The 14,432-nt window shown below is 37.5% G+C and overlaps 1 protein-coding gene across 3 annotated transcripts in view; it reads left to right on the forward strand.

Moving 5' to 3' along the window:
- LOC102854333 (chromosome unknown open reading frame, human C2orf43) overlaps positions 1 to 14,432 on the forward strand; it is a 116,220-nt gene that overhangs the window by 81,876 nt on the left and 19,912 nt on the right. For all 3 annotated transcript variants that reach the window (XM_006880641.1, XM_006880643.1, XM_006880642.1), the window contains one exon: positions 2,090 to 2,324. In XM_006880641.1, the coding sequence (XP_006880703.1) occupies positions 2,090 to 2,324 (235 nt within the window). The remainder of the gene's footprint in view (positions 1 to 2,089; positions 2,325 to 14,432) is intronic.

The raw sequence follows: 14,432 nt of genomic DNA on the forward strand, positions 1-14,432 counted from the left end.
TCTGCATAACTCAGATTGTTGATACATCTTCCACTAATCCTGATGCCGCATTTCTCCTCGTAGAGCCTCCTGGATGATCTGTTCTGCATATGGGTTGAAAAGGTATGGAGACAGGACACATCCCTGGCATATGCCCTTTCCAGTTTTGAACCATGCAGTGTTTCCTTGCTCTGTTCTGAAGACTGCCTCTTGGTCCAAGTATAAGTTTCTCATTAGCACAATCAAGTGTTCTGAGATTCCCATTCTTCTCAGAGTCACCCGCAGTTTGTTGTGGTCCACACAGTCAAACGCCTTTGGTCAGAAGAAACTCTGAATATTGCACTGGAGCGCAGAGAAGCCAAAGCACAAGGAAGATTTCAAGATACTAAAGAGCTGAACAAAATGAAATAGTAGCACAAGAAAATATTTTGTTATACACACAGATTTGGAAGCCTCAGCACAGCTGAGAAATTGTTTGGGTTTAAGGTTTTTTTACCAAAAAAATAAAGGTTACAAAGGTAGATTTCTACTTGAAGAGTTATCACTGAACTTGTGCTGTTTTAATTGGACTATTTTATTGTAATTGTCATTATGATATTCGGAAGTGTCTAAGTTTCTCTCACAGGTAATAATATTCTCCAAAGGCACAAGAAGAAAATAAGTCCCATCAGCTAAGTATTAGTTGTGAAAAACGGTCTTTAGTCTTCTTATATTTTTCTGAAGCAATGATGCATTCAGAGCACATAATAGAACTTCCTTATAGTTTCAGTCCATTCCCAAGATTTTAGAGTTCATTTTAATTCCGAATTTTTTGTTGATACAGATCCGCCAAATGTAACCATGTGGTTGCTCATGTACTTTTAGAGTTTCCTTTGCATGCAGTTTTGTTTAACATAGGTCACAGTAATGGATCATTTCTAAAAATAATGGATTGTTTCCTGTTTCTGCCAACTGATTTGATCAGTCTGAAGTTCCTTGTGTACTATAGATTACATAAGTAGTATGGAATCTGTGTGGTATGTTTTTTGGTTTGACAGTAGCTGTATTAACCATTTGTATTCCTGAAATATTTGAAGGCATATTAATAAGCACAAGAAGGCGTCTTTTTCTAAAGTGAACTACAAGCTAGCATGAGCAAAGAGTTACCATAAGCACCTAAAGACTTCTTAGAAAAGATTGCTTTTGTTAGTTAATTGTTTTGGGTGATTGTATATTTGCTGGGAGGTAGAGGAGGAAAAAAATTATTTGTAACTTTTTAATGACCCTTTTCTGAAAGAAAGAATTATTAGTCAAAAGTTTTTTTGTCTTTAAATATTTTTCTAGGTGATTTCAGAGTACCAGCTTTCTTGTCACTGGGCTGTACTTTGTTAATGTTAAATCTTTACTGCTAGAAATATATTTGGTCTTGTTGAAGATTATTTTGGAGCAATATGGTTAAAAAATAGAAGAGCTTTTTAAAAAGATATTTCAAGTATAATCAATAAAAGAAATGTTAAATAGAAAAGGAGACCTTTATGTGATGCAAGTGGTTGACATATATGGCTGTTAATCAACATGTCAGAGGTTCGAATTCAACCACAGATGCTTTAAAAGAAATGCCTGGCACTCTGCATCTGAAAAACCAGCCATTGAAAACTCTATGGAGCTTAGCTTAGCTGTGACAGAGGAGGTCTCCATAGGTCAGTTTGAGTGATGACTGAATGACTCCTCACTCATTTGGCCCAGCACTCATGGATTCATCATGAGTCAGTGAAATTAGAACAACTACTTCACTAAACGTGGTATATTAATTCCAAGTTTCAGTAGTCAGGCCTTCAAAAGATGCTGAGTTGTTATTCATTAATTCTTAATTGTTAGGTGACTATAAATGATTGAGAGTCAGAATCCTCTCCTTGAAAATTAGCCCCAACAGCTAAACGTCAAGGTCATCCCCAGGTTGGCTGTGGGCTGTGGGCGAGAGTGCAGTAGGCCAAACTCCTTTTTCTGAACAAATCCCAAATCTGACTCTAGAATCTGTCGGTGAATTAGTATTGCATGGAAGAAACCATAAAATAATGAACTTTTCCTAATGTAAGAAAACCTCTCATTAAACTGTGTTTCTTTTTTGTAGGTAATCCGCTCCGTGATGCTCTTTCCAACAATTGAGCGAATGTCAGAGTCACCCAATGGCAGGATTGCCACCCCATTTTTGTGCTGGCTTCGCTATGTTCTCTATGCTATTGCCTACATATTATTGAAACCATTACCAGAGAATCTCAAGTCGTGGATAATCAGCATGACCTTTAAATTGAAAAATATAGCAAATGACTGTTTTTGCCCGAGCCTATTGAATCCGTTCTGTCTTGGTAAGTACATTTTAAAATGTATGAGGGGATTTTTTTCCCCCTTGTATCAGATAATGTTAATAACTCTAGAGTTGATGAATATGTTGTTGTTATGTTTCATCGAGTTGCCTACGACCCATAGCGACCCTATGTACAGCAGCTCTGAACCCTTCCCTGTCCTGAGCCAGTCTCACTAATTCTGACACACCAACACTTATTGCCACAGTCACTGTGTCAATCCATCTCATCCAGGGTCTCCCTTTCCTGAGAAGAATTTGTTTTTCCTCAAACAACAAAAACATAACTGAATGAAAATATATTGAGTAGAGTTTTATATAACAAATCTAGGAAAACCCCTCATCAAGCTTTAATTTTACCTATGCTTTTGATTCTCCCCTCTCACTACTAATAAATAATTCTCCTGTACCTAGTATATTTCTTCACTGGGGCTTTTACAGGAATCCAGGATGTGTCCTGCTATTTCAGTGGGAGAACATTGCACAGGAAGCCCAAGAGAGCCAGCCCCAGTATTCCCACAGAGTGCTGTGCTTTTGTTTTCCTCCTATAAATGGTGGGGGTTTAAAATTTTTTTTTCACTTTATATTGGTTTGCATACAAAATTCACATACATTATGTTTCACACATTCTTTAATTCATATTGTGTTTCATACCATAATTCCCACACACTGAGTTTTATAAAACCAATCTTAAGGGAGCTCTGGTGGTTTAGTGGCAAGACACTGCACTGCAATTCCAGAGGTATGCGGTTCAAATCCACCAGATCCTCTGCTGCAGAAGGAGGGGGCAATCTCCTCCTGTACCAGTCAGATCTGATTTGACGGTACACATAAAAATAATACAATAAAAATTAAAAAAAAAACAAAACCCAAATCTTAAATTACACAGCACAGCTCCCTACATACTAGACCACAAGAGCTCATTTGGAACCTGTAGGAACTCTGACATAAAAGAAAGAGCTAACATTTGTGTCACCAAAGTCAAAGAAGACACAGCTGAAAAAGTAAGAAAGAGTGACTGAAAAGTGTCCCATATTTTGGTAAAAGACATAAATCTGCTGATTCAAGAGACAGAGTTAACAAGACAGTGTGGACACAGGACACATTTTCTCACTCTGACCCAAAGTAGCCAGAATGAAGCCACATTATTCCCTGGGGATCTCTGGGAGTCCTTCCTCACACAACCACGTGGAGTTATACTTTGTACAAAACAGACTTTGAGCTAGATTGAATGCTCAGTGATATTTCTTCACGTCTGTTCCAAACAACCAGCTTATAAAAATATGTTGAAAAACTGTTTCTTTCTAACATCGTTTCTTTCTTTTTTTTTTTTTATTTTAATGAGCATTTACAGAGATTTTGGATTTCTGTTCATTCATTGTTGTACTTTTCTCCCCACCCCCCCCACCCCCAGTTCACTCTTCTCTTTGAAAAGTAAAATTCCTTCATTGGTATACAATCCCCCACCCCCACCCCCCAATTTCTTCTTGGTTTTAGATGTGGCTCTCTAGTATTTATATAACCATTACCTCAGTGATGTCTCTATTTGTAACACTGGGTAAAGGGAAAAGAGAGGACAGTCACCTTTCTTCTTGTCTTCATTGGGTTCTTAGTCCATTCTCTACTTGGGTAGCTAGTACATTCTCCTAGGCTGATCCTGAACCAAGAATTCCAGGCATCCTAATTCTCCTTCTCTGCCTGCACCGCTCTGAATCCACATTGCCACCTCACTTGTTCTCACTAGTCATCACAGAACCTGCCTTTGCACAGGTTTGCTCTGGTCATTCTTTAGACAACTTCTGTGTCCTTGCTTACTCGATGATTGCACTGCATCTCTATTATAAATGGTTGAAAGTCCGGACTTAGAAAAAAACAATGCTCATAAAACTGTAGCCTCGCAGGTGATTAGTGTTCTGTCTCCAAGCTAATGCCCTTGAATGGTGAAGGTAGCCAAAATAAGACCAGCCCCTTAAGTTAGTGGTGTGATTATCAGAGTACTTGAAAAGAAATGTTGTTGAGGGGAAAAAAATAAGACCATGCCAGAGGTTATTCTCTGTGGCCACATCTGGATATCTCGACACTCCCCAGAAGACTTTCTGCTCTGTAGCTTGACTATGATCCAGACCATGACCTTTGACTCACCAGCTTGAGCCGCAGAAGGCCTTATGGTGTTTACCCATTATGTAATGTCTGTGCTTCAGCACAAATCTTACGGAAACAAATGGAGGAAGCTTGCCAGTCTAAATAGCGTATATATAATAAATCCTGCCTTGTCTGGATGGAAACTGGTTTTCTGTGTCCTTTAGCTTATACTCGGGGGTGGGGGGATATTTTGTTTTAGCAAGTTCTAAAAAAATTCAAGAAAATGAAATATTAAAAATATTTCATGTTCTTTTACTATTATTATTTTAGTATAATGACATATTCTTATCTACAGACTGGGATTCTGTAGCCTTAGCATTCTTTTCCTACCAGTATGAGTGAAACATCATTTACTATCTGCTATTCAGAGGAGAATAATGCTAATTTAGTATGTCTTTTTTTAATTTTACCGTATTCATTAGTGCAGTTTGTATAATTTGACTGTTTTGAGTATTTTTTTAATATGTGGGATTTAATTTTGGAATGTTTGCTACTATGTGTTTTCTTCAAGTAGATTTCATCCATTTCGTGAAAAATGTTCTTTTTAATAGAGACAGCTAAATTAGATTTTCTGATCAAAGCTAAAAGCAAATATATTTCTAGCTCAGCAGTGTCAGATGTCAAAATAATTCCTTTTAAAAAATATCTTAAGGTAATTTTCATTAGCTAGGCCAAACTGATGTTATAATTCCTTTCAGTTACTAACTAGAAAAATATAGAGTGGAGATGTAGGACATTTCTAATAGGTTATGTTACTTTGTTGAATGTATTCTTGTTAAACAAACATTAATAAATTTTCTTTGCTTAATGTGGAAATACCTTTTTTAAAAAATTTTATTGGTTTGCATATACTCATTTATACAGTTTGTGGTTTGTACATGTACTTTTTATTCATACACATTATGTATTATATAATTACCATTGCTCTATGCCTCTTATCATCCAGTCTTTTCAAACCCCATTGAAACTTTCCCATTACTTCACGTCTCCTCTACCCACTAATCTCTGCTATCTCAGTAATTTTTACATGTTTTCCTTTTTCTGCCCCTACTTTCCCTTTTGAACATTTATATATCTTATTCAGTTATCCTCTTATTTTCCACAACAGTGGCCTTATGCAATATTTGTCCTAACGTGACTGAGACTTTTCACTGAACAAAATGTTCTCTAGTCTCTCCATGTTATATAGTATTTTACAAAATTATTGCTCCTCAGTGTTGCTTATTTTCATTTTGTGGGTGTACCACAATTTCTCAATCCATTCTTTTGTTGATGATCATTTAGGCAGCTTTCCATTTTCTTGTTATTGTGAATAATGCTACTATGAACATAGGTGTGTAAATGTCCATTTGTGTCTCAGTTCTGATTTCCTTGGGATATATTGTTAGCAGTGGAATACCTGGGTCATATGAGATTTCTATGTTTAGCTTTTTGAGGAAACGCCAAACCACCTTCCCTAGTGGTTGTACCATTTACAATCTCACCAGCAGTGGATAAGAGTTCCAATCTCTCTACGTCATCTCCAACATTTATTACTTGCTCTTTTGTTGAACTATGCTAATACTGCTGGAAAGAGGTGGTATCTTCTTGTTATTTTCATTTACATCTCCCTGGTTGCAAATGATTTTTTTTTTAATTTCCTCATGTATTTCTTGACATCTGAATGTCCTTCTTTGTGAAGAGTCTTCATGCCTTGCTATTTTGTGATTGAGTTATCGGTCTTTTTGTTGTGGATTCTGCTGCAGTATTTTGCTGTTGTATTCTATAAATGCTGGTTATGAGATCTTATCTGAAATGATGTTGCCAGATGTTTTTCACAGATCTGTGAGCTTTCCTTTTACTCTACTGGAGAAAGTTTTTGATGCACACAGGGTTTTGATTTTAAGAGGGTCTCATTCAATGATCTTCTCCAAGATGTGCAGTTTTTAATCACCTCAACATAGTGAAAATGATATATACAAAATCAAGAGCAAACATCTTTCTCAACGGAGAAAGACTAAAACCATTCCCATTGTGATCAAGGCTGCCCACTATCACCACCCTTATTCAATATTTTATTGGAAGTTCCAACCAGCTCAGTATGGTAAGAAAAGGAGTTAAGAGGCATGGCATCCAAATTGGCATACAGGTGGTGAAACTGTCACTATATGCAGATAATATGATACTGTACATAGAAAATCCCAAAGACTCAAAAAAAAACCCCAACCCTTTAGACCTACTTTAGTAGAGTGGCAGGATACAAAATCAAAATACAAATGTCAGTGGGATTTCTCTACCGCAACAAAGAAAACATGAAAAGGAAACTAAGGAAGCACTACCATTTACAACAGCCAACTGCAAGATTAAATATTTACCAGGGCTCCCTACTAACACTACAAAATACTACTGTGAGAAATAATAAGAGACTCAACTAAATGAAAAAATATTCTCTGTTCATGTATAGAAAGATTCAGCATAGTGAAAATGACAATCCTACCAAACACAATCTACAAATTCAATATAATCCCAATGCAGATACCAAATTCATTCTTCCAGGAGAAAGGAAAAGCAATTCCCAGTTTCATTTGGAAAGGCAAAAGACTCAAAATAAGCAAGGCTCTTATTGTGTGCTGTCGATTTGCCTGTGACTCATAGTGACCCGATATACAAGAGCCCTAAACCCTGCTAATCCTGCGCCAATCTCATTGTCTCTGACACACCTACCTCCCTTACCCCAGTCACTGAATCAGTTAGTCTCATTGAGGGTCTTCCTCTCTGAAAAACAAAAAAGTACCCAGTTGCAACAACAACAACAAAACTATTGAAGGCATCTCACTTCTTTATCTCAAAACCTCCTGCACAGCTGTAGTAATCGAAACAGCATGGTATTGATAGAATGACAGACATATAGAGCAATGGATTAGAATCGAGAATACAGAAATCAACTCATTAGCTGGGTCAACTGATATTTGACAAGGTAATAGACCCTTTAAATGGGGAAACAACGCCTCTTCAAAAAATGATGCTGATAAAACTGTACATCTGCCTGCAGAAAAACTGAAACAGGATCCACATCTAACATTATACACAAAAAACTACCTCAAACTGGATCAGAGGCCTGTTGTTATTGTTGTTGTTAAGTGGGAAGGTTAAAACCTAAACCTAAAACCATAAATGTCGTAAGAGACAAAATTGGAACAAAGTTAGAAACCCCAGAAATAACTTTTAAAACATTTACTATTATGTAAAATTAAGTGACTTAGTGAGATGATACCTAAGTTTCACTAAGGAATATTTGCTTCACAAAATATTTCTAATTCAATCCCAAAATAATTTTTAGGATGAAATATATCCAGACTCTCATATTACCTATTTACCTTACGTATTTGATTAGCTTCTGAAAATCTGTCTATAGATTCCAACTGCAGCCTTGACTAATTCCAGAAATTTAGCCTAAAATTCAGCAATAAACAAAAATTAGAGGAGAGATCAGTGTTGAGATTTCAGCCAAAAAAGAAAATAAATTCCAGTAAGATGTCATTGATGGTTTAAAACTAAGTGGCCCAACCAAGTACTTCCTATTTCTTTTTTTAAAAAATTCTTTTTAAACAACAAAAACCCCACAAAACAAAAAAATACTCAGCCACTTCTGTAGCAAGAAACAAATTGTTTGTTCTTGAGAACTTTCCCATCAATAATTTAGTAGAAGCAGGTATACTTATATCATTTTGATGTTTTTGTTAATGTTTTCAAACAGTGTACTTTGAAATCAGAATCATGTCTTACTCATTTTCATTAATTCTCCTGTGTGATGCTCTTCATCACACATTAGTGATCAAAAATGAGGTGTAATTCCCCTATCCCTGTCCGTAGGCGCTAAATAGGAACTTACTGTAAGTTGAAGGGGAGTTTTGCCCTAACTCATGGATTGTACAATAATGAACTGCTATTGAGTTTGGTTGATTGTAGATGGATTGTGGTGTGGTGTATTATTTGAAGGCTGTTGAATGCAATTTACAGTGCTTAATAAAAATCTTTATTCTTTTAGTATGAAATTTTTTTCTTTTATATTGATTTGCATACAAAATTTGTATACATTGTGTTTCACTCATATATATTGTTTCACACATTCCTTCATTCACACTGTGTTTCATACTGTCATTCCCATACATTGTGTTTTATAAAAGGAATCACCATTGTTTTATAGTTACTATTATGCCATCTTTTCAGATCCTCACTGGATCTTTCCTAATTCCTTCACCCCTTACCCTCCATACACCAAACTCAGCAACCCCATGACTCTTCTCTCCTTCACTTCCCCAAAACCTGTACACATCTTAATAGTTATCCTATTTTTACAATAATAGATTCATGCAGTATTTGTCCTAATGCGACTGGGTTAGTTCACTCAGCATAATGCTCTCTAACCTCTCATGTTTGTAATATCTTTATAAATAGTTGCTTTTTAATGCTTCATGGCATTTCATCATGTGACTACACCATAATTTCTCAATGCATTTGTTTGTGTATGAACATTTGGACTGTTTCCAAGTTTTTGCTATTGTGAATAATGCTGCTATGAACACAGTGTTGTTGTTGTTGTTGTTATGTGCCATCAAGTCGTTTGCAACTCATAGCGACTCTGTGTACAAGAGCCTTAAACACCGTTCTATCCTGTGCCAACCTCACTGTCTGAAATACATTTATTCCCACCACTCCACTCACAGAATCGATCCATCTCATTGAAGGTCTTCCTCTCCTGCGCCATCCCTCCACTCTCCCAAACATGATGTCCCTCTCCAAGCGACCAGTCAGTCCCTCTCCAAGGACCAGTCCCTCCTTGCAACATGCCCAAAGTATGTCAGACGAAGCTTCAGAATCCTTGACTCCAGGGAACATTCTGGCTTCACCCTCTCCAGGACAAACCTGTTTGTTCTCCTAGCAGTCCATGGTATATTCAACACTCTTCTCTAACACCACAACTCAAAGGCGTCATTTCTCTTCCTATTGTCCCTATTTACTGTCCAACTCTCTGATGCATAGCACGTAATTGCAAAGACCATAGCCTGGATCAGGTGCACCTTAGTCTCCAGCCTGACGTTGTTGCACTTCAGTACTCTTGAGAGGTCCCTCACAGCTGACTTTCCCAATGCAATTCGTCTCCTGATTTCCTGGCTGCTGTTACCAAGAGTGTTGACTGTGGAGCCAAGTAAACTAAAACTATATTAACTATCTTAATCTCTTCACCATCCATACTGATGCTGCCAATTGGCCCAGTGGTGAGAATCTTTGTTTTCTTTATATGAACACAGTGTACAGATCTCTATTTGTGTCTCAATTCTATTTTCCTCAGGGTATAATCCTCTCAGTGGAATATAGTAGAATAGTCTTATAGAATTTCTGTGTTCAGCTTTTTGAGGAAATGCCAAACTGCCTACCAGAGTGGTTGAACCATTTTACAATCCCACCAACAGTGTATAAGAGTTCCAATTTTCACATACTCTCCAACATTTATTGCTTGTTGTTCTATTAACTTAGCTGTTGCCCTGGGGTGAGATGGTATCTCATTGTGGTTTTGATTTGCATCTTTTATTCCTAGTGATTTTGAACATTTCTTTAGGTGTCTATTGGCCATCAGAATATCTTCCTCTGTGAAAAAGTCTTGCATGTCTTTTGTCCATTTTGTAGTTGGGTTCTCGGTCTTTTTCTTGATGTTATATTCTCTAAACTTTCTTTATAAGACCCTTGTCGGAGATGGTATTGCCAGAGTTTTTTTCCCCAATCAGTAGGTTTTCTTTGAACCCTATTGGAAAAAGTTTTTGACGTACACAGGGACTTCATCTTTAGAAGGACTCATTCATTGTTGTTAACCTCTCCTGGGTGTGCATTTTTGGCTCTTTTTGCCAAACTTCTAAGCTGGGTCTTCTGAGGTTTTTTCCCATTTTCTTTATGGCTTTGGGCTTTACCCCTAGGTCTCTTATCCACCTTGAGTTACTTTTTGTGGATGGTGTGAGATGTGGATCCTGCTTCAGCTTTCTGCAGTCGAGTTTTGCCAGCACCTTTAAGAGGTTTTTATTTCCCCATTTGATTGGTTTTGTTAATATCTACTTTTAAAAGAGGAATTTTTGCCTTTCAAACTTATCTGTTACTCCAAAAAGTTGTCTTTTTAACAGCCATACACCTTACTTACTCTTTTTCACTCTGGTAAGCTCACTGTCACCTAGATGAGAGTCTCTGTTTATAGACTCTAAATGTATGGGTCTGATAACTACAATTCTGGTTTATATAAAAGCACCTTCTTCCAAATTATTAAGAAAAAAATTAATAGTGAATCATTTCTTTAGCTGTGGTTTTCAAGTTGTTAAAAGCCACGTTAAGGAAAAACAACCTAGGGTAGAGGGAGGATTAGGGAACGGCAAGAGTATATCCCTTTATGAGAAAACTTCATCTAGGATTTTTGTGACTGTGTTGATCACCATGATTAAATCTTGCTTAATCTTTTGGCAAACCCTGCTAGGCCTCTCGAGGGCCTGCCCTTACTCTCCCAAAGTGGCTTTGCAGGATAAACCATTGCTGGACTGTGGGTTCATCATGTCTGCCAGATCAACCATGCAGCCCTAGTTAGTGGCATGTCCCCAGCATTTAGCAACATCCTGCCAGAAGAGTTTTGAGAATACCATGGACTGCTAGGAAAACAAACAGATTTGTCCTGGAAAGGGTTAAACCGGGTGGCTCCGTGGAGGCAAGGATTCTGAGGCTCCATCTAACATACTTTGGACATGTTGTGAGGAGAGACTGGTCCTTAGAGAGGGACATCATGCTTTGGAGGGTGGAGGGACAGCGCTGGAGAGGAAGGCCCTCTATGAGGTGGATTGATTCAGTGACTGGGATGGGAGTGTCAGAGACAGTGCGATTGGCACAGGACAGAGCGGAGTTTAGGGCTGTTGTACATAGGGTCGCTATGAGTTGCAAGCAACTCGACGGCACATAACAACAACAAAACAGAGAGATGCACTAGAAGTTATCCTTGGATAGGCTCTCTTTCAATTGGTTCCTATGTCTGTCTCCTCTCAAAGACACCTAATTTTATTTATATATACATATATACATCTCAGTTTATATACAGAAGTATATATACTGACAGGAGTTTAAGTGCAGTGTTATTTTTTTTAAAATAATTTTAATGAACATTTACAGATAATCTGGATTTCCATTCATTCATTGAGTGCAGTGTTATTTTCTGGCTATAATCTGAGACACCAAGGAAACTCAAAGGCCTTTTCTTTATTTACTATGTTAGCAATGATGGAGTTTGGCTGTAGCTAACATAAAAGTAAAATGTAGTACCCCAGATAGACTTCTGTTTTCCCGTGCACCTAGAAATCAGGGGATAGACAATCGAGAGGTAAATAGCAGCTTAGCAGTGCTATTCTGGACTGTGGTTCTTTCCACATGCCTTCTCTCTCATCCTTCACATACCTTGCGCCTGTCATTTCATGGTTGCATGATAGCTCCTCCAACACTAGACCTTATATATATAACAATATATATGGCAGAAAGGAGAAAGACACAAAGGAATTGTTCCCATTGCAGCACTGACTTTTTATTTAGAAAAAGAAGTCTTCTGCAGGAACCTCTACTGCAGATTAGTAGCCAAAGTTATGACCCACTCTAGCTGTAAGGGATATGGAATGTTTTGGCTTTGCTGTAACATTTTTTTCTGTAAGAAAAAGTCAAAGAAGAGGAAAGGGTTTTTTTAAAAAGAAATTTTTTTAGTTGATCATTTTTTGTTATAAAAATACAATTTTTATTTTATACTGGTTTACCTTCAAAGTTCGTATACGTTGTTTTTCAACCAGATCGTTCCCATTTCCTTTACCCTCCTCTCTCTCTGCCCATCAAATTGTGTGACCTTTTGATTAACACCTCTCACCCATCCTCATTCCTCTACTCCTTTTTATACCACATCTCTACTCCAGGATAGTCTAGATCACTCATGGATTTATTCACTGACACTCCTGTCCATAAAACACCGAAGGCAGTTAACTCAGTCCCTACCACAACTAAAATCCAACCATAGCCTTGTCTCTTCAGTGTGGTTTTGAACCTCCAAAATCCTAGGAGGAAAATGGAGTTCTGCAGTTTACTCCTTAATTATGACAGAGCCTCATCAAAGCGTATTGAAATTCATTTATCCATAGGGAATAACACCTACATTCTTACTGTTATATTCTAAAAGTAATTTAAAATTATTTCCTCTGTTTTGTCATTGTGTATTTGTGTGCTTACAAATGGCTACTTTGCATCATGGAGGTAAATCTGCCAAAATTTTTTTCTAATCCAGTAGATCTAATGAGTTCACTTGTGTGTGTTTTTAATAAGAAATTTATTTTTCTTTATAAACATAGTGGTATATTTTTAACTTAATATATAAAGAGTTTGTATATAAAATATATCATTAATACATAAAATATATTAACTCTTTTAAAGAAGATCAAAGTTATTAGAAGTAATATCTTGATCGATCACACTATATACAACTGGATACACAGCCTCATATGGAAGACTTTAAACTTCCAAAATCACCTATTCTCATTAAACCAGGCCTATTTGTTGTTGTTGTTATGTGCCAACAAGTTGTCTGTGACTAATACCGACCTTATGTACAACATCCCTAAACCCTGCCCTATCTACATCCTTCAATATGGATTACATCTCAGCATCAAGAAAACAAAAATCTTTACTATTAAACCAATAGGCAACTTTATGAAATATGTAATGAAGATTGAAACTGTCAGCAGCTTCGTCTTACTTGGATCCATAATCAATACCCTTGCTACCAGCAGTCAGGAGACATATTGCATTGGGAAAGTTTGTAGTCAGGGACCTCTCCAAATTACTGAGGAGTAATGATGTTGGTTTGAAGACGTAAGTTGCACCTGACTTGGGCCATGGTCTTTTCAATCACTTGCCATGCGTCTGAGAGCTGGTCAACGAATAAGCATGACAGAAGAATTGATGCCTTTGAGTTGTATTGGAGAAGAGTACTGAACATCCCGTGACTGCCAAGAAGAGCAAACAGATATGTGTTAGAGTAAGTACAGCCAGAGTGCTCCTTGGAGGCAGAGATAATGAAGCTTCTTAGTCTCACATACTTAGAACATGTTGTTAGTAGAGGCTGTCCTTTTCAGAGGGACTTCATACTTGGAATGGTGGAAGGTCAACGGAAGAGAGGAGGACCCTCAACCGGATGGATTGACACAGTGACTGCAGCAATGGGCTCAAATACGTCAGAGATGATGAGGACGGCACAGGACAGGACAGGCTTCAGATCTTTGGTTCATAGGATTGCTATGAGTCATACTCAACTTGACAGCACCTAACATCATCTCCAGTAGTTCCCTTTGCTTCTGTATCTTCAGTCCTCTGCTCCTAGCCTGATGGCAAACCAAGCAAAAGTAAAGGATTGTATGATGAAATCATTCTAGTGGCACTAGACCATCTACTATGAAAATAGCTAGGGCAAGTTGGCTTCACACCACCAACTCTACTTTAGAAAAGCTATTCATCCATCTTGCCATATCTGCTATTTTACTATTAATTGTGGTTCTTATTCCCTCTCCATTGTTGCTCATTTACTCTAGCCGGTGTTAAGTGTCCACGTTCTGATCAGTCTCTCCAGAAGCTCTTGGTCTTCCCTTCTTCCTCCAATTATACATCCAGTAATTAGCCCCTTCCATCTTTGTACACTAGCATTAGTGTGCTACAGCCTCCAGCTCTGTCCTCCTTTGTTATGTCAGCTCCTGGACTACTCTGCTTCAATGAAAGATTTTTACACCTGATGACCCTCTCCCTAAATGAAAATATAAACACCAGCCCAGTCCAAAGCATCAGTCACTTTTTATTTTACTTAATAGCTCTCACTGATAACCTGCCATCAGTCAAAGCACCTTGATAGGCACTAAATAGAGAAGTGATTGAAATATAGCTC

The sequence above is a fragment of the Elephantulus edwardii genome, unplaced genomic scaffold (assembly GCF_000299155.1).
Source record: "Elephantulus edwardii isolate Elephantulus edwardi_28Jun2011 unplaced genomic scaffold, EleEdw1.0 scaffold00009, whole genome shotgun sequence".
Lineage (NCBI taxonomy): Eukaryota > Metazoa > Chordata > Mammalia > Macroscelidea > Macroscelididae > Elephantulus > Elephantulus edwardii.